We start from the raw sequence: 23,764 nt of genomic DNA, 5'->3' as shown, positions 1-23,764 counted from the left end.
GGAAAGTGGTTAGTGGGCTTAATTTTTGTATTTTCCATACAAATTTGAGCCCAATTTAGGTGTCCAAAGCCCAATATTATAGATACGGTGAAGGAACATTAAAATATTGGGCCTGGCCCAAAAGTACAGTTAAGGAATCACATTACATTGATCGCTTTCATCCTCCTCCTAAATCCCGAATTGTGAAATTAGGGTTTCTGGCATAGTGCAAAAGTAAGAGGTTGAAGAAGCTCCATTGCACTTCTATCTTCGCCGTCGTTGCCGCCATGGGTCGTATGCACAGCCGTGTCTCTCTCTCTCTCTCTCTCTCTCTCTCTCTCTCTCTCTCTCTCTCTCTCTCTGTATATATATATATATATATATATATATGTAACTTTGTTTTTATGCTAATTTGAGTATCGCTAAATATGATTTTGCGCGTTTTGTTTGCAATAGGAAGGGTATTTCTGCCTCAGCGCTGCCTTACAAGAGAACTCTACCAAGTTGGCTGAAGATTTCTTCACAAGATGTAAGATTCTTCCTTATTATACTGCAAAATTTTCCTTTAGGAGCATGAATTGCTATCGTGCATTTCTGTTTCACTGCCGTGTGCATTCGGACGGTGTTTGTTAATGGATTGTAGACTGGTTTGGGTTTCAGGTAGGAGAGAACATTTGCAAATTCGCGAAGAAGGGTCTTACACCGTCACAAATTGGCGTTATTCTTCGTGATTCCCATGGTATAGCGCAGGTCAAGAGCGTTACAGGAAGCAAGATTTTGCGTATTCTCAAGGCTCACGGTACAATCTTTTTTTCTTTGATAGTGTAACAATGTGTTCTTGGAAATCAGAAAATTGTGAGATAATTGGAAGGATTCGTTGTAATCTGTTTTATATTTTAAGATAGCCCTTTCTTTTATTTTAGATTTTTGGATGCTGATCGTGGAAGTGTATGGATTCAGATTATTTGAATTTCCTTGAATTGGTGTGTAGGTCTTGCTCCTGAAATTCCCGAGGATTTATACCACCTTATTAAGAAGGCAGTGTCAATTAGGAAGCATTTGGAAAGGAACAGGAAGGATAAGGACTCCAAATTTCGTTTGATTCTTGTTGAGAGTAGAATTCACAGGCTTGCTCGTTACTACAAGAAAACAAAGAAGCTTCCTCCCGTCTGGAAATAGTAAGTTGGGCTTGCTCTTCTTGATTCGTAGCTTTTCGCACTTGTAGTATGTATAGCATATCAATATATTCTTGCCAAAGGTTGCGTTCTTAGCTTTCATTTGGGTTTTTACTGCTTATTTTCAAATGCATGCCCATTAATTACTTAGTTATTAATATGGAATTTTCTGCTGGTATATTTTGAAATGCACAGTTCTGTCAGTATAATCAGCATTTTATGTCGTTCCAATGAACTGTTCTTGAATAGATTTCTGCATGATGTAGTACTGTGATAGTTGTGTTCGGTAGTTCATTTAAGGAGATGTATTAGACAAGCTGCTTTATAAACTTTTTAGATAAGTTCATAATATATGTGACTTGTGACACTTTCTCTATGAAGCACATCCACTTTAGTTTATATTGAGACATGTCCATATTTGACACATACCGAACAACTTGTTCGGAAAAGTATAATGAAAAAGTCATATATGACTAATGTTTCATTTCGAGATGCCAACCTGAGAATACATTTTGAGAGTAAAATTCATCCAACTTACTTTTAGAGTAAAATGCACCATATTTGTGGGTGGTTGGTTCTCAAATCCATGTTGGTAATCACATTGATGATATAGAAGTTTTACTCACATTTATGCTCATTCACTCTGCAGCGAGTCTACCACAGCCAGCACCCTCGTGGCTTAGATGGGCCTGTGGGGATTGGATTTATTCTGAATCAGCGGCTGATTGCTTCGTGATTTGAGATGAAAAGATTTTGTTTATTTTAATTGGGGCCTTTAGGTGTTTACTTCCCTCTCTTTGTAATGGAAAAACTTGAAATGTTATCTAATGATTGCCTAGTTCATGGTTCATTTCTCCATGTTATGTGAAATTTTATCCAATTCATTTTATAATTATCCGCATCTATTTTCGTTCACCTTGGAGACCGAATTATTTGTATCCATTTGTTCTGTAAGGGTGTAAATAATCCCTTTCTAGGAGTTATAATGGATCTCTAGAATATTACTAGTCTACTACCTGTACGAGTAAATGATGGAATTCATTAAAATCAAAGGTGAATTGTTAATGAGAATATTTGATTGATAATTGTCAAGATAGTATGGTAGATATAAAATATATGTAGGTATTCCAAATTCAACACTAGCCATAATAAGTTTAGTAATCGAGCAACTTAGTAAAAACTACCAAGGGAAACTAGGTGACTAAAAACCCTAACCTGTCTAATGTTCCACACAAAAATTTGCATATAAAGCAGGGTTTCAAGTGTACAACAGGAAGTTTAACACACACAAAGAGGATGGTCGACTTCTTCCACAGAAGCTCAATGATGATGTTTGCCGTTGCTTTCAGGTTCCATCTCTTCTGCATCCTCAAAACGTTGATCATTGATTTGAAGCTACACAAGCATTATGCACCAAAAGCGGTAAGAAAACCAAAAGTTATAAGTTACTTTCAGAGATACCAGCAAATACTGAAACGTTCTACGGGATAGAATATGTGTTCATAAACATACCTGAAGCACTGTGCGAGATAGTTGATCATGATCCCCGTTCGAGTGGCCGATTGAGTTTGCTGGATTAGAGGAAAATGGTTCTTTGTCATCTCCATCTCCCGAAAGTCCTAAATATTACAGAAAGCAAATTGTATATAATCTCTAACAAGTATAAAAAGAATATGATTTATCTACTTGGCTCCGTACCTGGCATTTCTTCCAACTGATCAGCAGAAAAAAACCAGTTGTGCTCTTCTTCTTCTTCATCTGAAGGAAGCATGGAGTTCATACAAGAAAAACAACCAGCTAGTTGTATGAAAATAGAAACAGAAGTTCATTATGGAAGTGAACTAACCTCCAGTAGGATCAGGATTAAGTTCGGCACACTGGCAGCATACATCGAACAGAGCTTCTACTATTGCAAAAGAAATCAAGGTATTATGCTACATTGCAATAGCATTTCATAATCAAAGAAAAAAGAGGAGAACCATACATTCAGCAGGATTTGATGGTACAAGTCTCATCTCTCTAACTGCACCTAAATCTAAATTCTCAGACTCTTCACCAAGACATTCTGAATCTGAATTATCAGACTCTTCTTCATCTCCAGTATCAATCTTCAGCACAATCACAAAGGTCAGGAGAAAAAAAGATTATGGTAAACAAATTAAAAAACTTAAGGACCAGAAAAAAAAAACTAAGAGAGCTTAAGAAACAGATATTGAGCAAGAGTTTTCTGCAAGCCTTAATTACAATGCGATATGGCAAAGAACTCTTCTTATAATGGTAGGAACTTAAATCCTAAGAAGCAAAGAACAGACAAAATCACATGGAGACGACACTGACATGGAAACAACGACATGCTGATTTATGAATCAGTAGGATACGAACATGTTCAGGACACGGGCATAAAACCTCGGCACCTTCCACAACCCCACTCTAAGATCCTATAATTCATGTTAAGCATCACATATCACCAAATAGTGAAGGGAAGTTCATCAGAAGAAAAATCAAAATTATACACAAATCACAATTGCTATTCTTATAGCTCCAAATATCAATAATTTCCCTAGAAATTTGGAAAACAGATTGCCAGTGTGCTTTTTTTTTTCCTTCTTTCTTTTTTCGCGAAGTCTGATGGAAATGACCTCAGATTGGTGAAAATAAATCTAAAAATGCAAGGATCAAAATAGTATTTTAACCTCATTTATTACATTATTCTTAAGATATAAAATTTACTGCAATGATCTTTCTTCAATAGAAAAAATCATACTACACGTAAATCTTAGGTTTGAAGTTAACAGAGCCACCAAATAATTTCAGTAGGATTTGCATACGATGACGCTAGGATAATAACCAAAAGAAAACTAGAAGTTTAAACCAAAATCAACATCATGGATCTCTTCGACCAGATAAAATTAATGAGCAATAATGCATAGCTGCACAAGTAAATACCTGTACATACAGACAAGGAGATGGATAGGCCTCTGGGTCTGTTGAAACTGCATGCAATGACATTGACAAAAAATCAACAGCATAACCTTTTGCCATGTCTACGTCACTCAGCCAAACCACTTGACTACAAGCATATTAAATTTTCTCATGTCATGTTCAATTACATAGTAATCAATTAAGACAACACACACACACAAACACGTGTATGTAGATTTAAGTGGGTGTTGTGTGTATATATAGTAAGAAAGCGAGTTTCCATTAAGAAAGTGAAAAAGTGTACATGGCATAAATATATCACAAAAGGAAACCCAAGACTATCTACAAGAAGGAGTTCCAATCCAAAAGAACTATTACCAAGTTGATACTGATAAAATACTCGATGAATGGACGTTGCCAATAAGGATAAATTGAACCTAATAACCTTCCAATATCTCTCCACCCCTCTAAATTCTACAGTTCCTCTCCAACCAAATAACCCACAAAATAGTAACAAACAAACGTGCCAAAGAACTTCGCCCTTATCCTAAGAGTGAGTTTAGGAGCACCTCCTTAATAATTAGCTTTCTACGTAATGAAAATTAAGTTTTCTACATAATAAATACATGACAACAACAATAAAGGAACTTCTGTGTGGTACAAGAAGCTATTCGCATGCCCACTAGAAAATGAGAGAACAGGGAAATATGCATTTTATAGTAGTCACGTTCTCAAGAAATACTAATATCACATGGTAAGAAATGATGGGAACAATCAGCTTATGCATTTAGTTTCAATAGAGTTTGGCTTAGACTTGCCATTGATTTGGTATTAACTAAGACAACAATGAAGCCTTTTCTTGTTAGACTTGCCATTGATTTGGTATTAACTAAGACAACAATGAAGCTTCTTCTTGTTAGACTTGCCATTGATTTGGTATTAACTAAGACAAAAGCCAATGAGGTAACAAAAAGTTCATTTAATTGGTTTTACCTTAAAAATGTATATCATAACTACAAATGAGCTTACATAAAACTCAGAACGCCGAACACACTATGTAATGGAGTGTGTACAAAATACCAAATTTCTTGTCCCCTCTAGCCACATGTTGAAGAGGCCCTTTCTATCCTAACTTTCCAACTACAGGCCTATATAGCAGCTAAACGCAAGCTTCTAGCTTTAAATCAAAAGAAATAACTAGCGAGTGAATCATTGAAAAAACATAGACGCTGCTACATTGAGGACTAGATACAGTTATAATGCTTATCTATAGGCAGGTCCAACTGTAAGCATCGAAGATAATGAACACCAAAAGCTTATCAAGTCTTAAAATAGTATTCTTTCAATATTGTTCTTAATTTTCACTTTGTGCTCAGTTCCTCTGTCTTAAATTTTGAGAGGGGTTTCTTCCGATCCTCTACACAGAGAAACCCACTGGGATTTTACTTTCTCATACTCACATCGGCAATCCAATTCTCACAAGCGATCATTTCATTCAAAAACTCATTACAACCCAATAATAATGAAAACAATACGACCCACTCCTCCCCTCGCTTAACCGAAAATTCAATTTGATAGAAAAAGAAATAATCCTCAGGAAAAAGGGGCCCCGATTCCTAAATGTTTCTTCCACACTCCCTTAGACATTAATTGAAACTCTAAAACAGACAGGACTGAACAAAAAAACGAAGCGAAATAAGGTACCTGGAGGAGACATATAGAGTGCCAGGGAACTCGGGAGGCCGATTATCGAATACGATGGCGACGGCAGGAACTGTGTGGATGAGAACCTCGCCTTGGCTGGCATCGAAGACCGGTAATCCCAAGCCCTCCCCCGTTCTCTCAGTGTAAGGCCTCAGTCCAATACCCATTCTGTTTAAAACCCTAATTCCTCTAAAACCCTGATTCCTCTCTCTCACACTGAATTTTGGAGTTCGCAGAAGAGTGGCGAAGACCAGGCTTTGTTTCCCCCTTTATAACAACACCCTTTCGGCATACTTTTTATACAAATTAATAAATAAATAAAAATTACATTTTACCATTTTATCCCTAACTTTCATATCTCCCTACCCGATAGTTATATGCAGAAAGCTGTTCTTGTTGTCTTTCGCTTATATTCTCCTGCAACACTAATTTCAATTTCTCAAATCTTGCTCTCAAATCTCTCTATCGAAATCTCTCTGCCTCCGTTTTCTAAAACTTTCTTCTTAAACCGGGGTTAGAGGCTCGAGCATATATCGTTTGGCCGTAGGCAACGTAAGAATGAATAGGCTTAGCTCGCTTGTTACTGTGAAGTGAGGGCCGCACAATCACAAGTCCGCTGTTATTAAAGTGCGATTGTGACAAACTAATCTATAGTGTTTCTAGTATTTTCAATTTTTGGTCTCGACTTAAAAGAGGTCAGCTACGTCTCGACCTTGGTTATGCTCCAATCAACCCCAAACAAATCCTTAACCTTGGTTTGTCCACTTAATGAACATAATAGAATCTCGATATTTACTTTGCAAAATGGCGTGTGAAGTTCCTTGAGTTTTTATTTTTGGCTTATGCAAGGTAACCTCGTCACTAACTTCAGGTAACAAATGTTGGAGCAGCGTTGATTTGATTTGTGATGTGTAATAGCTCAAGTCTATCGCTAATAGACATTGTCCGCTTTGACCGTTACGTATCACTATCAACATCATGATTTTAAGGTTTTCACTCGTATAAGAAATGCTTTATTCTTCTCTCACACTTACGCGAGATCTCACAGTTCATCTTCCTTGGGGGCTAGCGTCCTCACTGGCACACCGTCTCCCGTGTCTGGCTGTGATACCATTTGTAACAGTCCGAGCTCACTACTACCAGATATCGTCCGTTTTTACTCGGTATTGCTGTTAGTCTCACGATTTGCATCTATTAGGGAGATGTTTCCGCCGTCTGTAATATTCGGAAAATAAATAAATAAAAGGTTATGATCCAAAATGTTTTAAACTTAATGTTTGGCCCGATCTAATTGAATTCGGGCCTCCAGTCCACTGATATTAATACCAAAGCCCTAGCTTCCAATCTTCATCTTCTTCGACCCTAAATCCTCCAACTGAAAAACCTAGCAGCGGTACCCACCCCTTGCGCCGGTAATCTTCTCCACCACTTCCATCGTTCCCCTTCACATGGTGTTTACTGTGCCTTTTTTCACATCTGATTCTCGGAGTTCTGAGATTTTCTTTTTTTGTTTGTTTTCAGGAAGTTAGCGATAATGGCGTATGCAGCGATGAAGCCTACGAAGGCTGGTTTGGAGGACGCACAAGAGCAGATCCACAAGATTAGGATCACTCTTTCGTCGAAGAACGTGAAGAACCTTGAGAAGGGTAAATCCCTACCTCTGTGTAGAAGCAAGTTGCTTCAGTTGTTGTCTAGTGTTCAAGTGGGAATTTTATTTCTTCCAATATTGCGTTCGAACTCAAATATTGTTTACGTTTTCGGTAATAAGTGTTCTGAAATACATAGATTCTTTTACACTCGCGCTGTTACTTTTTTATGTAGTTGTTCATCGTTCATTCTTTTCACTGCTTATGTTCGTCTTGATTTATAATTTGTTATTTATCGCATTGTTATTGTATTGTGGCGTTCGGTATTTATCTGCGAAATCAACTTCGGATCACTGCTCTTGGAGAGTTCCATGTTGCGAAAATGGGGTCTTTTCTTTGACTTCACTCTGGGGGTTTTTGGGTCCTAATTTCTGTCTCTATAGATAATGGAAGTTTAATATATTGATGCCTTCAGATTATTAAATGTTATCTCAATCCTGATTGTTCACTTCCTGTTTCAATGAACAGTCTGTGCTGATTTGGTTCGGGGTGCCAAGGACAAGAGATTGAGGGTCAAGGGACCTGTGAGGATGCCGACGAAAGTCCTGCACATCACCACCAGGAAATCTCCATGCGGTGAAGGTACTTTTGAATCAATGCTTTACTTAAGAGTAATAAGAATTGAGAATGATATTCTGTCTGCTTTTTGATAGAATTTAACATCAATCAATTCATTAAGACAAGTATATCTGTATGGTTATTAAGTTTTTGTCTTTAATTTGGAACCCTCTGTCACTTCGCTACCCTGGTTGTGAAGCCAACAGCTCTAGTTTTCCCCCATACCTCTCTTTCCGTCTTCCATTCGTCTTTCTCTCGGATTGGCGATTGTTATGTGTTAATTGAATATTCACCCATCATTATACTTGGGGTTCCACACCATGTAATTTAGCGTGGTAATCCTCTTCAGCCTTTAGACCTGTTATTGTTTTTCGTTCTTGTACTTTGGATCGGAGTTATTTTTATTCTTCTGTTTGAATTTGTCTTCATGAATTTGACCCTGCAGTTCTAGAAAAGAAGCCAGAAAATTTATGAACATGAAATGTATAAGTTCTTTGGCATTGTGCTTTGACGAGTTTCACAAAATGTTGAGTTTATTTATTCGGTCTTCATCTGCTGATTCAAAATTACTTAGTTCAGTATTGTTCTATAACCATTCAGTTGCTGTTGGTATTGTTGGCATGCTTTCTATGACTGCTGCCTGTTTTGTTGATGATGTCTGAGGCTCTGTGATCTTTCAGATCCAACCTGAAAACTGGTTGCCAATCATTTATTTGTTTTTGAAGGTACCAACACATGGGACAGATTTGAACTTCGTGTTCACAAGCGGGTCATCGACCTCTTTAGCTCTGCCGATGTTGTTAAGCAGATTACATCTATCACCATTGAACCAGGTGTTGAGGTTGAAGTAACAATTGCTGATTGATGTGTTCCATAATTCTGAAGTTCTTTAATCCACTCTTAGTTATTTAGGTTTCAATGTACTCTGTTGTTTCAATCTCAAATTGTTAAGGTTAATGCGTTATCCATTTTTGCCATAATTTTGAAGCTTCACTTATTTTGAGAGGAAGATTTTGTCTTCTATCATTTCGTTGATATCTTTGGATTTGTTAATTTAGATGGAAAGTTAAAATATTAATTAGTTCCTTGAGCTGCATTCGGCTTATATGCTTTATATTTCATTTAAATATTTTGATAGCTAATTTGTAAGCACATGTTCTTAATTCAAACGAAGGGCTCTGTGGTTAGATTGGCATAGGAATCTTAAATTTTGGTTGAGAATTTCCCAATCCCAAGTATCTTGTTGCTCTCTAAGAAAGTTTGTGTTCACTGATTCAATTCTAGTTTAGCTTTCATATGAATGATTGTCTCCAGTGATACAAATATTGCAATCAACCGTTGGGACGAAGACGAGGCCTCAGAGGTTGAATAAATACAACTTTTTGTTCACTCTTGACTTGTTTTGGTTGACATTTCCATGAAATTTTCAGGTACCTCCTTTCCTGAAAAAATGATCAAACAATAGAACAGGAATAGAATTGTGGGAAGATAGGGATTGGAATAGCAAGAAAATTGGGATTGGAAAGGATTCCCGGGGGGTGGAGGTAGAGAAGGTGTGTTGAATGCCTCAGCTGTATACTTAAATATAGAATGAGGGAACATCTGGACATGACTGGCAAGCCTAGGTCTTCGTTCTTCTCTTCCTCGTATTCCTTTCCTCTTCAGGTCATATTGTTCTTTTTTAGTGCTAAAGGTGTTTTCTTTGTAAGCTTTAAGGTAAGTTCAACCCTTTTTGTTTTGTGTTTGTTAATTAGTTTCAAGGAATAGAATGTTATGTTTGACATTGAAAACTAGAAACAAACTAATTGACGTTTGTATAGGTTGAAATAATCGATCATAGGTTGGAGGAGCCCACCTGCGACAAGTTTGACATGCCTTAGCTTACCCCATAGTTGGTGTACTTCTATTATTTTTGGACACGATCATCTATCATATCTCTTATTCATCATTAGTTATTATAGCGAGTTGGTCTAGTAATTAGGGGGCAGCTGTTCGGTTGCCTAGCTGGTTTTATTTAACGTTTTCTAAGATTAGAAGGAAGTGCCTCAGGCTGTTAGCCGGTTCAACCAATGCGTGAACTTGTGCTATGATAGATCAAGAGTCTCTACTGTTAGGTGCCAATGAGGGTCTTGGTTTTGATTGTATAGCCGCCCAACCTCCCTCCTACATATATATATATATATATATATATATTTTTTTTTGTTTTTGTTTTAGTTTATTATTTAAGTTTTTTTCTTGATGTGAAATATTACAATTCTTTTTCTTCATAAAAATGAATTTATAATTCTTATAGAACAAAAACCCTACTAATTATTTCAAATGTTAACTCTTATTTGATGAAAATAATCATCCATCAAAAAATATCATCCACAAATTACACTCTTGGTTTTTATCGTTTTTTTTTAAATCATTACCCACTTAGCTAAACTCACGGAACTTACTTCCATATAATAAAATTCTCGAATGTCTTGTTATTTCATCAATCATATCAATAAATTTATTTTGCATTTGATTCGAATAAAAATTAAGTGATATTTTATGTCTACGTTATTTTTAGAAGAATATTTTAGATATAGGTTTGGAAGAATATTTAGATATAGGATCCCAATTTAAGAATGGTTGAGTTGTATGATATATTGATTAAAAGATTATTTAAAAATAATGATAATAAATAGTTATTAATATTATATATATATATTAAAAAGAATTAAGGATAAAGTAGACCAACGGTGATGGAAGAAGGCGAAGTTTCCACGCGGGTTTCCGTCACATAGCGGGAAGCACGTTTTAAACTGAAAAGCATTCACAAAAATCTTCTTTAACTGAACTAATTCATCTGCCTCCACGTGTCTCAATCTCAAGCCTTCTCCTTCCCGCGGAAATTCCTCTCTCTCTCTCTCACACTCAATCACTCTCCCAACCTCGATGCCACAATTCTTCCATCTCCATCAAACCGTCACCGGAAAAAATCGCTTCCCTCCGGTCCCATGTCCGAACCACCTCCCTCCGTCTTCGATCATGATCCCTCCCCCTCCGCCGCCAAGCTTCGTAAGATCCCTCCCATCCCTATTCGCCGCGATACCAAACCCAATGCCGGAGACTCTGATCCCGATCAAGAACATGACCACGCCGAGGATCATCCTCCTCAACCTGGCGATTCCTCCATCATAATGGCCTCCTCCCTCGGGTTGAACCACATTCGGACGCGGTCTGCTCCTCTTCCGCTTCGGACCTGTGCCGTTGGCACGCCCTCCAATTTGGGCGATGATTCCAGGAATAATGTCGCCGACGGGAGTGAGTCGGAGCCAAAAAATTCCTCCACTGAACAGGGTATGTGTAATGTAGAACGTATTATAATGTATGTGTATTTTGTTTTGTTTATCTTTGTGCTCTGTTTTGGTGCTTGGTTTCGCAAGCGTGAGCGTTGTTGTTGTTTGATCGATGGATGGCTCTCTGTTGTGTAAATTCTTTCGTCTTTCGTTAGGGACAAACATTCCGTGGAGTCAACCGAACTCTTTAAGATATCCGTCGGCTCTGAATCATGATATCGAGGTAATGATCTATTTTCGGTTTTCTGTTTTGTTTGATTTGTATCTGTATCTGAGTTTGCGATTCATAAAATTTGTTAGATTAATGGAGTAGATTAGGACTATGATGGGTGTTATTGCGTAGGGTCATCATGCAACATATACAAAGGAAATTCAGTCTCCACGATTCCGTGCAATACTGCGTGTTACTAGTGGAAGAAAGAAGAGAACCCCTGATATCAAAAGCTTCTCTCACGAGCTCAATTCCAAAGGAGTTCGCCCTTTTCCAGTTTGGAAGCCTCGGGCATTTGGACATTTGGAAGTATGCCCTTCCTTCTTGTTCGCCTTTGTGCTAATGTCTATGCTCTCTCTCTCTTTTCAGCTACGTTGAACGAACCTACCTTATTCTTGCTTTACAATTCAGGAGATCATGGTTGCTATCAGAGCAAAATTTGACAGGTTAAAGGATGATGTTAACTACGAACTGGGCATTTTTGCTGGAGATCTCGTAGATATACTTGAAAAGGCAGATGGATCTATGCCTGAACTTAAGGAGGGTTTGGAGGATTTGTTGGTGGTTGCTCGGAAATGTGCGACAATGTCACCTACTGAATTCTGGACAAAAGGTGAAGGCATTGTCCAGAATCTAGATGACCGGCGCCAGGAGCTGTCATTAGGAATTCTTAAGCAAGCCCACACCCGCCTTCTTTTCATCCTGACACGATGTACGCGGCTTATTCAGTTCAGAAAGGAGAGTGGTTATGAAGATGAGCACATTTTGGGTCTTCATCAGCTTAGTGATCTAGGAATTTATCCAGAGAAAATCAGGCAACTCGAACAACTTGAGTTTGGTGATCCATTGACTGGGAAAGAAGATATTGCGAAGCAGCTGAAGTTAGTTGGGAAGGATCAAGCCCATCGCATTGTGAAGCAAGATTCAGAACAAACTTTTAGTAATAGTGCTGGAAATGTTAGTCTGGACTCTGCCGTAAGTTTTGATTCATCTACAAGCATGTATAGGATGGCATCCTGGAAAAAGCTACCATCAGCAGCTGAGAAGAACCGGAAAGACCCTGTCGATACAACACATGCCAAGGATAAAATTGAGGTGTTGCATGTACATGAAGCTAAAACTGGGAGCAATGAGAAATTAGATATCCCATCTAGTCATATTGAGCATTCAGAAGCACCCCCTAAAGAACAAAAAGTATCTTGGGGAATATGGGGTTATCATCAAAATGCCAATTTTGAGAGTTTGATGATCTGTCGGATTTGTGAGGTTGAAATTCCGACTATTCATGTTGAGGTGCATTCTCGAATTTGTACAATTGCCGATAGGTGTGATTTGAAAGGTTTAACTGTGAATGAGCGCCTTGAGCGGGTTGCTAGAGCTCTTGAAAAGATACTGGAGTCTTGGACGCCTAAAAGTACACCAAGAAGTAGCGATACTTCCTGTGCAAATTTTGATACTGTTAAGGTTTCTACATCAAATATGCAAGAAGAGATTTTTGAGTTGTCATCTAAAGGAATCAGTTTGTCATGTCGAAACTCTGAAGAGCTGCTTGATTCCCTCCCTGTTACTGGAAACTCTTCCTTTGTGGAAAGTCAGGATATTTTTCAGGATCAATCATACAATCGACCATTTATTTTCACACCAGAACACAGTACAAAATCAATGTCAGCTGGAACTCTAACACCAAGATCACCTCTTTTAACACCCAGGTCCAGTCAGATTGAATTGCTGTTGCATGGGCGAAGAGCAATATCTGAACTTGAAAATTATCAGCAGGTACTGTTTTCCCTACATCATACTAATGTCCTATTTGTCCTTCGATTCTGTTGACCTTTCAAGGTAGTATTGTGAAGGACTTCTATCACTTTTTTAGCTGGATGCACAGACCTCCGTAAATCTATTGTATAATCCTAACTTCTCTTCAATGCTTGTGCTACAAATTACCTTCAGTGCATTCTCTTATTAGTTTGGTATACGTAATGAATGACATTCTTGTCATTTACCATTCCATCTCACCGATGTGGTGCGTAAAATATGCATAACTACTTTTAGTCTCTTAATTTGTAAAAGAGTTTTCCGAGAACTCATTCATGCTAAATGTCTCAAATGCCATGTTTGTGGAATAACAGATATACAAATTGTTGGATATTGTTCGTTCCATTGCAAACGTTAACAACTCTGGCTATGGTGCATTGGAGTGTATGCTCGATCGATTAGAAGACCTTAAATATGCAATCCAGGATAGGAAGGTCGATGCCCTTGTTGTGGAGACTTTTGGAAGGCGCATAGAGAAGCTCTTGCAGTGAGTTGATTAGTTTCAAAACTCCATTGCCGTATATCACATTATTTTATTGGAAAAAAAAAAAGAAAAATCTGTCAGTGGCTACCGTTTATATGTTATTCATGCATTACTATGACCTAGTCTGCATTTTTTTCCCTCTCAAGTGATTGATATTACTCGCATCTATTTCCCTGGTTACATCCTGATATTCCTGTATTTAAAGGGAAAAATATGTACAACTTTGTGGGCAAATAGAAGATGATAAAGTAGACTCTTCAATTGGCATAGTTGATGAAGAGAGTTCAGTGGAAGATGATACTGTTCGTAGTCTGCGTGCAAGTCCGGTTAACCCATGTTCAAAAGATCGAACATCTATTGAAGATTTTGAAATAATCAAACCAATTAGTAGAGGAGCCTATGGCCGAGTTTTCCTTGCCAGAAAACGAGCAACTGGAGACTTATTTGCAATAAAGGTCAGTGTTCTAACTTCTAATGACTGTTACGTGGATGCCAAATGAAGAAAGGAATTTTTACAACATCCTCCAGAAGCTCTGTAACAAATATCACACCAGCATAACTAACGTGACAAAATACATGCTGAGATTAGTTCTATACTGGTTTTCATACTCTGCCAGACTGGGCTGATTCTGGACAAAGTTTGAGTTGTCTAAGTTGTTTAGCTGAGCTAATAAAAATTGTTTTTCATAGTCATGTTAAAAAATTGCTTTTCTGACGTCTTTTAATTTAAAACTGTTCACAGTTATTTTAAATTCTCGTGGTTTCACTTGCATTTTGAATGTAACAAGTTAAAAATGCAATATGTTCACATCAGTTTATGTCTTAAAAAATAGATGAGAACTGTAAACTTAAAAATTGTCTACAGCATCTACTTTTTGCTTCCTAACTATAATTGTTTCTAGTTATCATCTTGTTGAATGAATGAGTCTAAAAGCTGTTATTTTTTTAAAAGTAGGTTTCAGACTAGACATTAATGAAATCTATGATGTCCCCCTTTCCAGCTTTTAAAATATTTATAGTGATGATTGATCATATGTCTAATCTGATAGCATATTTGTTTTCTTTCTTCTCTTTGTACATGTTGAAATAGATAATGAACCAAGTAAATGTGCAGTCAAAGTTAATGATGAATGATTTGTATTATCAAAGTTTAAATAATATCAAATTCATCTTACGCTGTCTGAGTGTTATTTTGATACTTCAGGTTTTAAAGAAGGCTGATATGATTCGCAAGAATGCAGTAGAAAGTATTTTGGCTGAACGCAATATCCTTATCTCAGTTCGCAACCCTTTTGTGGTTAGTTGGTTCAATAATTTATTTCCTTCTAAGGAAGCATTGTATGTGAATGTTAATTTCTCATTTTTGTAAATGTGATTATGAACAGGTCCGCTTTTTCTACTCTTTCACATGTAGGGAAAATCTGTATCTGGTCATGGAATACTTAAATGGTGGTGATATTTACTCCTTACTGAGAAACCTAGGGTGCTTAGATGAAGATATGGCTCGGGTTTATATCGCTGAAATTGTAAGAGAATGTTATTACTTTTTCTTTCCCTTTCCTTTTCCTATACTAAAAATCTATCATGTCGTGCTTCAGAGAAATTAGTTTTTTTCCTTGATAAATTTATTACTGTATTATTATGATCATCATCATCACTGGCAAACCAACTAATTCATGTCTTGATACTTTTCAGGTTCTTGCTTTGGAGTATTTGCACTCCTTAAATGTGATTCACAGAGACTTAAAGCCAGATAACTTATTGATTGGTCAAGATGGTCACATTAAGGTGTGCAGGCTTCGGTTTTAATTTCTCTCTCTATATTTTGTAATTTTAGGCATTCCCGTAAATTTTATTTCAACGGAAATATTCATCGTGAAACGAAGTGGTTAAGTACATTCATTATATCCCTGCTGTTAGTTTTTACGGCAAGAGTGCCACAAGCTATGAAGCAATTAAATTCTTGTGTTATGAAGTTGAATCTTAGGCAAAGTAATTCTGTTTATGTCATGGACTTAAAATTTTCTTCTCCAAAATTTTAAATGCGAGGTTGTTCATATTTTAGGAGGTATTCCTTGTCATTGGAAAAAAATATCTTTCTCACGTATTCTATTGAGAAGTTATTTGAGGATTGTAGCCGTAAGTTTAAAGGAAAGGTTGGATACGTTTCTATGATGTCATACGAATGTTCTAAAAAAAATTTCCCTTGACTGATCCTTGTGGCACTTTCTTAGTAGCTTTTTATGGCAGATTGTTAGGATTCTAATAACATTTCCTGAAACCTTGAAGGAAGCGTCTAACTTGGAGAAGATTAAGGTGGGTGATTTATTCTGAATTATTTTTGTAGGTCTGCAGCCTTCAATAGTGAATGTACATTAAGCAGGGGTAAATTAGTAGGAATATTTGGTTAGTGAGTTGGGGAAAAAGTGTTTTTATCTTTAATGAGCTGTTTATGCTTGTGAGGGACCAGAACTATTGGGTGGGTTGTGCATGTAGATAGTGAGATCATCTCAGATGTCCATGATGATTCATTAATGGTCAGTTATCAATTATATTCTATCTTGTTTTCTTCCTTTCATCCGTTTATTCTTATCAGTTTCCTTTAGAGCCCATCTTACCTTTCATTTGGATAAGGAAAAACTTTCCCACAGCTCTCTTATTATAGCCATTTGGAAGAAGAGGTTTCAATGTCATTTTCCTTTGGTCTTTGGTCCGTAGGATATCAGTAGATACCTTGCTTAGAAGAGGATTTCTTCTAGATCTGTCCTTTCACCACTTTGTTAAAATAAAATTGGCATGGGGAATTGAAACCATCTGTTTTTCAATTGCAATCTTGCTTGTTTCTGCAGCAAAAATTCTCAATATATTTATTCTTCAATTAAGCTGCCAGGAATCAATCTATTAAGAACAAGGTCCAAGTTTTTTTTATATGAATGTGGGGATAAAGCCATATGTTGAGAATTGTCACGAAGATTTGGTTCATGAATCTCTTGGATTCATAAATACTTTTGGTACATTTCCCACTTCGATTCATGAATCTATTAGATTCATTTGGTTCATTTCCCATATTTACATTCTCTCGTATTGGTACATGAATCATCTTGATTCATGTAGGAGCATTAGTGTTGCTTTGTCATTTTGTATTTGCCTAGAGGAAATTGGGAGAAACTTTGTAGAGAGACTTTGTCTGAAGATGCAAAATATCACACCCGGGTAGAAAAAATTTAAAGATTAAACAGAATGTCTAATTCATTTCTTCTTTAAAACACTTCCGTTCTTTCCTTTTCTTGTTTGTTTGATCTCTGGGATTCTATTATTGGTTTGTTTTGCAGTATATGGATCATTAACGGTATGTAACTTTTTGGTATAGTTACTATTAGTTTTGTAGATTATCGAGGAATGAGAAAAATCAGGACGGAAAAAAATATATATTAGGACTGTACAGTTAGTTCAGTAAGGACATCACTGCTATAAAAATTATCTTCAAGCAAAAGTGGAAGCGGAATATATGTGATAACTTTTTGTTCGGCAGTCAAGGAAGAAACTGTTTGATTCTTCATAGGTTTTTATTTGACACATTGAGTGAATTCTCCTGTCAAGGATACTCTCATTTTTATCACGTTCTTTTATCAGTTCATTGTCTCTTATCGTTTAAAACTTGCAATAGTTTGTGCTCGTCACTTCTTAGAAACCTCGTCTTTTTTGTTACAGTTGACAGATTTTGGGCTCTCCAAAATTGGTCTTATCAATAGTACAGATGATTTCTCAGGTCCATCAATCAATGGAACTGTTCCACTTGGAGACAATGGACCTATATCTCAATCTCTGTCAAAAAGAGAACACCGACAAAAGCATTCAGTTGTTGGTACTCCAGATTATTTGGCCCCTGAGATACTTCTGGGCATGGGACATGGTCTGTAACCAATAGGCGCAGTATCCTTCTAACAAGAACTATTGTGAATTATTCTGAATAAATCCTTATTATGTTTTTATTGTTTTTCAACTTGCTTCCTGCAGGTGTAACTGCGGATTGGTGGTCTGTTGGAGTAATTCTTTTTGAGATGCTTGTAGGACTACCGCCGTTCAATGCAGAAAGTCCACAGGTTGAACCTGCAACTGGTATTCTTAACTTTCTAATGGAACATGCAGTATACAAGGCTAATTATCATTTTGAATGCGTAATTCTTTTCCAAGTTTTATTTAATCAGGAATAAACGCATACAACCTAAACAATGGATATTTGTACTAATAAAGCAGCTAAACGAATCTAACTAACCCCCTAATTCCAACGGTTAGATCTCAACAACCTGGACCAGCTTGGTTAAAAAATTGTTACATGGGATTGTTTTGATTTTCCTAAAAGACAGCACTCATTTTATACATTTTTGGAGACAATAAACATTATATTTCAAGGATAAAATCATATTGTATTAAAGAAGTCATACATATGTGATGTTTCAATCTGCATAGATGGCTGATGTAGGTAATTTTCCCACCTCCTATCTTGATCTCCCTCTTGGCTATAATCCCAAGCGGGCCTCATTTTGGAACTCCTTGACCAAGGTCTAAAAGCATCTTGTATCCTAGAAAAGGGTTTTCTTCTTCAGATAAGGTAGATTGACTCTTATAAATCAGTTTTAAGTGGAGAAGCTTTTGGAGATTTTTTTGTGGGAGGAAGGTGCTGAGGAGGATGGAGGTCCCCATTTGATTAGTTGGGAGGTGACATCGAGACCAGTTGACTTGGAGGGTTAGGCATAGGCAATCTTGGACTTCTTACCGTGGCTATTCTAGCTAAATGGTTGTGCCGTTTTTCTTTGAAGTCAAATTCTCTGCGGCATAAGGTTATGGTGAGCAAGTATGGTCCATAACCTTTCAAATGGACCACGGTTGGGGGGATTGAAAGGCACGTTTAGAAGCCCTTGAAAAATCGTCTTTTAGGTGGTCCCTTTTTCTCTAATTTCATAGAATGTTTTGTTGGGAATGATTCAAAGACTTGCTTTTGGGGGGATATATGGTTGTTGATACTCCCATGAGTACCACCTTCTCTTTAAGGTCTGCAACCATGTCTTTGGTTACTTCATTATCAGGTAATTCCAATTCATTTAACCTTGCTACGCCACCCTTTGTTGGATAGGTTTGGCCTTGATGTGTTTGCATTCCTTTCTCTTTCGGTAAAGGTTTTCTTGTTAGAAATAATAGCATGTGATCAGGACTTCAAAATTCTGTACTGGCTTTGTAGCTTTTGTTGGTTGGTTTTACTCGATAACTGCACAACATTTTGATTGACAAAAGAGTTATTATTCCATTGCAGCTAATTTTTGATAATATCATTAATAGAGACATACCATGGCCCAAGGTACCGGACGAGATGAGTTATGAAGCCCAGGATTTGATTGACAAGTAAGATTCCTTGAAATCTTTTAGGATATAACATCTTATCATAATTTACTTTCAGTTTTGCTGCATCTAATGATTGTTTGATTTNAACTAGAAACGAAACTTTCATTAGTGATTGAAAAGCTAACGGAGAGTACAAGAATTCAATGCTTACGAAGTGTAAATTAAGAAAGATACAATACTATAAAGAAAGAGGAATGGATCCTATAAAAAAAGCCTCCCAATTATCACAAATATCATTAAGAAAATAGCCGTAAAAATCCAAGATGAGAAATACTAATGAGAAGATTTAAACTGCGAAAGAGAAGCTGAATATTCGACTTTGAATCCTCAATGAAAACCTTGTTCTCATATTAAATTGATGCAAAAAAGCACCCCATCAATGATCTAAATATAGAATGTGAAATAACATATGAATATGATATTTTGGATTTAACATGCAGAAAGGACAAGTAGAATGAGATAATGACATCGTAGTACTCTTTGACAATTCTTAATATTGCGACATTGGACCATAATAAAATATTTTTTTTAAAAAAAACAAAACTAATTAGTGTAATAATTGTAAACCCCTTTTGTACTGAAATAATGATTAAAAATGTAATTTAACATTACAAATAGCAGCTAAGTTGTATCGTATTAACTGGTTCGTTCCTTCTCAAAGTTAAAGTAGGATTAATTGGCAGTGAATCAGGCACAATCTTATCTGATCCTCTTTATATATATTATATGTATGTACGTACATATATTTAATTTCAGTGTTATATTGTCTGTACTATGAACTAATGAGATGGATGCAACTCAATTGAATAATTTCAGATTTGGCATAGGATAATTTAGCGAGTTTTTGGAGCATGTTTTTTTTATAGAAGGTCGTTCACATTTGACAGTTAGTAATAATAGTGTCAATCATTTTCAAGTTTTTTTAACCATATTTTTTGTCTGAGGTTCTTTACTATACGTGTCAAACCTGAATTTTGGATGAATTGTAGTTGACAGAAGAATTTGATGAGTAACGGACTATAAACTTTCATTTGAATCAAGTATCTTTAACACAATCTGTTTACTATTTTCTCTAATTGATGAAAGAAATTTAATTTATGTCTATTTCAAGAATGATAATAGCGTAGAGATTAGGTTAACTATAAACGCTAATACACTATATTTCAGATTGCTGACTGAAAATTCAGTTCAAAGACTGGGAGCTACAGGAGCCAGAGAGGTAATTATTTAATTCCTGTAAAACAGTATTTTTGCTACATAATTATGATTTATGAAATGAATTGATAGAGAAGAACTGTTATCGTCTGTCAGGTGAAGCAACATCCTTTCTTCAAGGATATTAATTGGGAAACTCTTGCAAGGCAGAAGGTATTCATCATCGTACATGGAAGCATTTGTTGACATAATTTTAAATTATATATTTATGAATCTGAAAAGGAGTTTTTATTTTTTAATACAGGCCATGTTTATACCATCAGCAGAGCCACATGATACAAGTTATTTCATGAGTCGGTATATATGGAATCCAGAAGACGAGGACTTTAATGGTGCTAGTGACTTTGATGATCATGATTTGACAGATACCAGCAGTAGTTCATTTAGCAACCTACAAGATGAAGATGTAAGCTTGCATTATAATAGTTCGCCTTGAATATATGCTTTTAATAAACTAAATCATTTCTGTTACCCTTTATCTGCTATTCATTAACTAAAGAAATCCCATATTTGGTTGACGGCAACCAAGGATCTGTATTAAATTTGCATGGACGCACGGATGTCAAATTTGATTAATGATACTTATATTGAAACAAAAGAAGCACATATTAGATAGTGGTATTATTTTTTTAGAAGGGAAACAAATTTCATTGGTATAACATTATTCATGGCGGCATGAATTTTCTCCCCCTCTTCACCGGTTCTCTTGGGTTCAATGTAAACATAGCTGAGAACTACCCTATCTATAACAGATGAAACAAAAGTAGATGTTCATTGTAGAAACTTTTCATCATATAGAATCTAGTTCAGTATAATTCAACCGTCTATTGTATGATGTGACTGGAGGTTTCAGTCTGATTGAGTAACTATGATTTCTTGGATGTTATTGAAACAGGGAGACGAATGTGGTAGTTTGGCTGACTTCTGTACACCAGCCCTTTCTGTGAAGTACTCGTTCAGCAATTTCTCTTTCAAGGTAAGGCATGCCAGGCCTGTAAATTCTCTTATTGTCATAGAAGATATTTTCAAGGTGTTGATGTCTTATGATTATTTAGAACGAAGGCTTCAATTCTTTTATGGTTCTTTGTTGATTGGGTTCCCAAAGAAACAGATTTATGGTTCTTTGATGATTGGTTTCCCAAAGAAACAGATTTATGGTTCTTTGATGATTGGGTTCCCAAAGAAACAGAGCTTAGCTGCTTTTATATATAAATTAATATTTCAAATATTTGACTACAAGTTGATAATGTCGATAAATTTGGAGCTTTAATTTTATACTTTTACCACTTTTATGTTCTTGTTTTTTCTTTTATTTTTATTTTTAATCTTAATCTTTTCATATTTATTTAGTTTCGTAAGTTAATTATCTTTTGAAGCAGCAAAATTGGTACTTTTTTTTTAACATTATAGAAGCAAAGGTACTACTTGAACAAAGACCAATACATATTATATATTTTATTTTCTGTTACCGTATTTGTATGAATAATGTCATTTTGGTGCTGGCTTGAAAGAAAGATCAAAATATGATGCAGCAACTTCATTGTTTTTCTTTTGCAGAATTTATCACAGTTGGCTTCCATCAATTATGATTTGGTGGTGAAGAGCAGCCAAAACTCACCAGATATAACCAGACCATCCTTTCCTTGATGAAGCTATTTACGTACACCATATTTGGCTGCTCCATCTTCATCATCTTTTGCTTCCCAACAACTGGTAAGATTCAAAGCTTACTCGTTTTGTTTTATTGCATAGGCAGCTCTAGTTAGGCTTTTTAACTCTTATATTATTACTATCAGGAGCCCACATATTTATGTAGCCATTTCTTAAGATGTACATAGTATTTCATTTTCAGAACTGTGTAAATAGATTTTCTAGTTTAAACTGAGGATATGTATTTTCAATCTGAAGTAATAAATTTAACTCAGTACCTGGAAATTTCTGTGCTCAGTTTTCTGAATCCTGAAGTCTTTAAAGATCATACATTTTCCAGTGTGCTGTTTGAAGGATTTTTTTTATTCAATGGGGCTGTTGGTAATCACTGTATGAGCCAATATCACCGTAGATTTTGCTGCCCCATGTTGGAATCATCTTTAAGAGCCTCCATCCACGTATGTTGGCTTGTTAATGGCTCATCTTTTTCAGTGCAATAATTAGCTTCTGTTAATGGAGATATGGCGGCTGAGGAATCAGTGCAGCTTCCTTGGCTGCAACTTTCTGTTTCTTGCTTCTGCAGAGGCTTGGTTGTGACCGGATCTATCCCCATCTTGATGAGCTTCTTCAGTTGTTCTTGATTTCGTTATTTGTTCTTCCGGTAAGGTCGCTGCAGTCTTTGACCATCTGAAATCAACAAAAATGAATGTGTTCGGGTCAAAGCAGAAGGAAGAAGAGAGACAATGCCTCTACTTCGTCTTAAACTAAAGTTTTTTTCGAATTTGTTCTTTAAGTTCTAAAAGGTTAGAATGTAAAATTTCATCTACCAATAAACCTTCAATTGTCTCTACTTCGACTTATATTAAAGTTTATATGAAAGTTTGTCCAAATTCTAAAAAGTTAGAGCGTAAAATTTGGTGGTGAGCCTTCTAGCCTTCTAGCTATAGTACCTGTTGCGAGGCGAGCAATTGCTCTTCAGCTTCATCAAAGAGGCCGTGCTTCAAGTCGGGACAGAGGTAGTTGGTCCATTGGAGGCGACAGCTCTTACCGCAGCGACGGAGGAGGTTGGTGAGCTTAGGGAGAGCCTGGCCATAGGTGATGATGAAGGTGACAAGCTTGTTGTCTTTCAGCATGACACCAAGTTTGTCACAACAAGGCTGGCTGCCTTCCCATCACGCAAGCTCCCTAAGCTAAAGTGTTGAAGCTCCACCTTCACCCACCTTTTTTAGAGAAATGTTCACAACAAGCCTGCCCTATTCATTGAAAGACTACGATTCGTTCCATTTCCCCTTTCTCCCCCTGCTGAGCCTAATTTATTTTTCCTAAAATACCCTTTTATTTTAGGTTAATATGTTACGAGTTTCTTCGCTTAAGCGTGGTTGTGAATTATGTTAATATGTTTCAATAGTTTGTAGCTTAAGCGTGGTTGTGAATTATGTTAATATGTTTCAATAGTTTGTAGCTAAAAAAGAAAGCGTTCTCCACGGCCACAACGTGGAATTCTCACCACTAAACTAACCACTTGGATATTTAGTCATCATTCATCGCTTTCATAATTAAGGATAAACCATCCCGCTATTCAAACACAAAAAAAAGTTCTCTACACACACTTACCACACGCCTCGCAGAACTACGGGTTAGTAAACAGGTCAGGTAGGATTTTGAGCAGCCGGATC

General features: G+C 36.5%; 5 protein-coding genes across 11 annotated transcripts; 3 read left to right on the top strand and 2 right to left on the bottom strand.

The window, feature by feature from the left end:
- Positions 1-165: 165 nt before the first annotated feature.
- LOC111795646 (40S ribosomal protein S13-like) lies at positions 166-2,069 on the top strand. Its single transcript, XM_023678187.1, has 5 exons — positions 166-288; positions 435-508; positions 640-778; positions 971-1,157; positions 1,804-2,069. The coding sequence occupies exons 1-5, from the start codon at positions 267-269 to the stop codon at positions 1,835-1,837; spliced, it is 456 nt and encodes a 151-aa protein (XP_023533955.1). The 5' UTR covers positions 166-266; the 3' UTR covers positions 1,838-2,069.
- Positions 2,070-2,232: 163 nt separating this feature from the next.
- LOC111795645 (chloride conductance regulatory protein ICln) lies at positions 2,233-6,041 on the bottom strand. The gene is made up of 7 exons (XM_023678186.1): positions 5,781-6,041; positions 4,101-4,224; positions 3,139-3,262; positions 3,001-3,060; positions 2,853-2,912; positions 2,667-2,773; positions 2,233-2,549 (listed from the first exon to the last, which is right to left on the bottom strand). Exons 1-7 carry the CDS (start codon positions 5,945-5,947, stop codon positions 2,475-2,477), a joined length of 717 nt encoding a protein of 238 aa, XP_023533954.1. The 5' UTR covers positions 5,948-6,041; the 3' UTR covers positions 2,233-2,474.
- Positions 6,042-7,079: 1,038 nt separating this feature from the next.
- LOC111794540 (40S ribosomal protein S20-2) lies at positions 7,080-9,065 on the top strand. The gene is made up of 4 exons (XM_023676572.1): positions 7,080-7,192; positions 7,302-7,426; positions 7,895-8,008; positions 8,710-9,065. The coding sequence occupies exons 2-4, from the start codon at positions 7,315-7,317 to the stop codon at positions 8,847-8,849; spliced, it is 366 nt and encodes a 121-aa protein (XP_023532340.1). The 5' UTR covers positions 7,080-7,192; positions 7,302-7,314; the 3' UTR covers positions 8,850-9,065.
- Positions 9,066-10,831: 1,766 nt separating this feature from the next.
- LOC111796179 (probable serine/threonine protein kinase IRE) lies at positions 10,832-22,936 on the top strand. 7 transcript variants are annotated; one of them, XM_023678921.1, is made up of 19 exons: positions 10,832-11,314; positions 11,469-11,536; positions 11,657-11,833; positions 11,936-13,300; positions 13,654-13,826; positions 14,029-14,278; positions 15,028-15,120; positions 15,209-15,349; positions 15,519-15,611; positions 17,535-17,736; positions 17,841-17,926; positions 19,135-19,223; positions 20,391-20,442; positions 20,535-20,591; positions 20,683-20,844; positions 21,334-21,414; positions 21,996-22,151; positions 22,387-22,546; positions 22,672-22,936. In XM_023678921.1, exons 1-17 carry the CDS (start codon positions 10,972-10,974, stop codon positions 22,083-22,085), a joined length of 3,522 nt encoding a protein of 1,173 aa, XP_023534689.1. In that variant the 5' UTR covers positions 10,832-10,971; the 3' UTR covers positions 22,086-22,151; positions 22,387-22,546; positions 22,672-22,936. The 7 variants fall into 7 exon arrangements, with proteins under 7 accessions (XP_023534689.1, XP_023534688.1, XP_023534690.1 ...); XM_023678920.1 differs by having other exon boundaries at positions 22,634-22,936; XM_023678922.1 differs by lacking the exon at positions 22,387-22,546 and having other exon boundaries at positions 22,634-22,936.
- Positions 22,367-23,354, bottom strand: LOC111796181 (protein ODORANT1-like). The gene is made up of 2 exons (XM_023678924.1): positions 23,039-23,354; positions 22,367-22,775 (listed from the first exon to the last, which is right to left on the bottom strand). Exons 1-2 carry the CDS (start codon positions 23,219-23,221, stop codon positions 22,716-22,718), a joined length of 243 nt encoding a protein of 80 aa, XP_023534692.1. The 5' UTR covers positions 23,222-23,354; the 3' UTR covers positions 22,367-22,715.
- Positions 23,355-23,764: the final 410 nt, after the last annotated feature.

The sequence above is a fragment of the Cucurbita pepo genome, chromosome LG05 (genome assembly GCF_002806865.2).
Source record: "Cucurbita pepo subsp. pepo cultivar mu-cu-16 chromosome LG05, ASM280686v2, whole genome shotgun sequence".
Lineage (NCBI taxonomy): Eukaryota > Viridiplantae > Streptophyta > Magnoliopsida > Cucurbitales > Cucurbitaceae > Cucurbita > Cucurbita pepo.
Note: the sequence above shows the minus strand (reverse complement) of the source record. Positions and strands in the feature narration are given on the sequence as shown.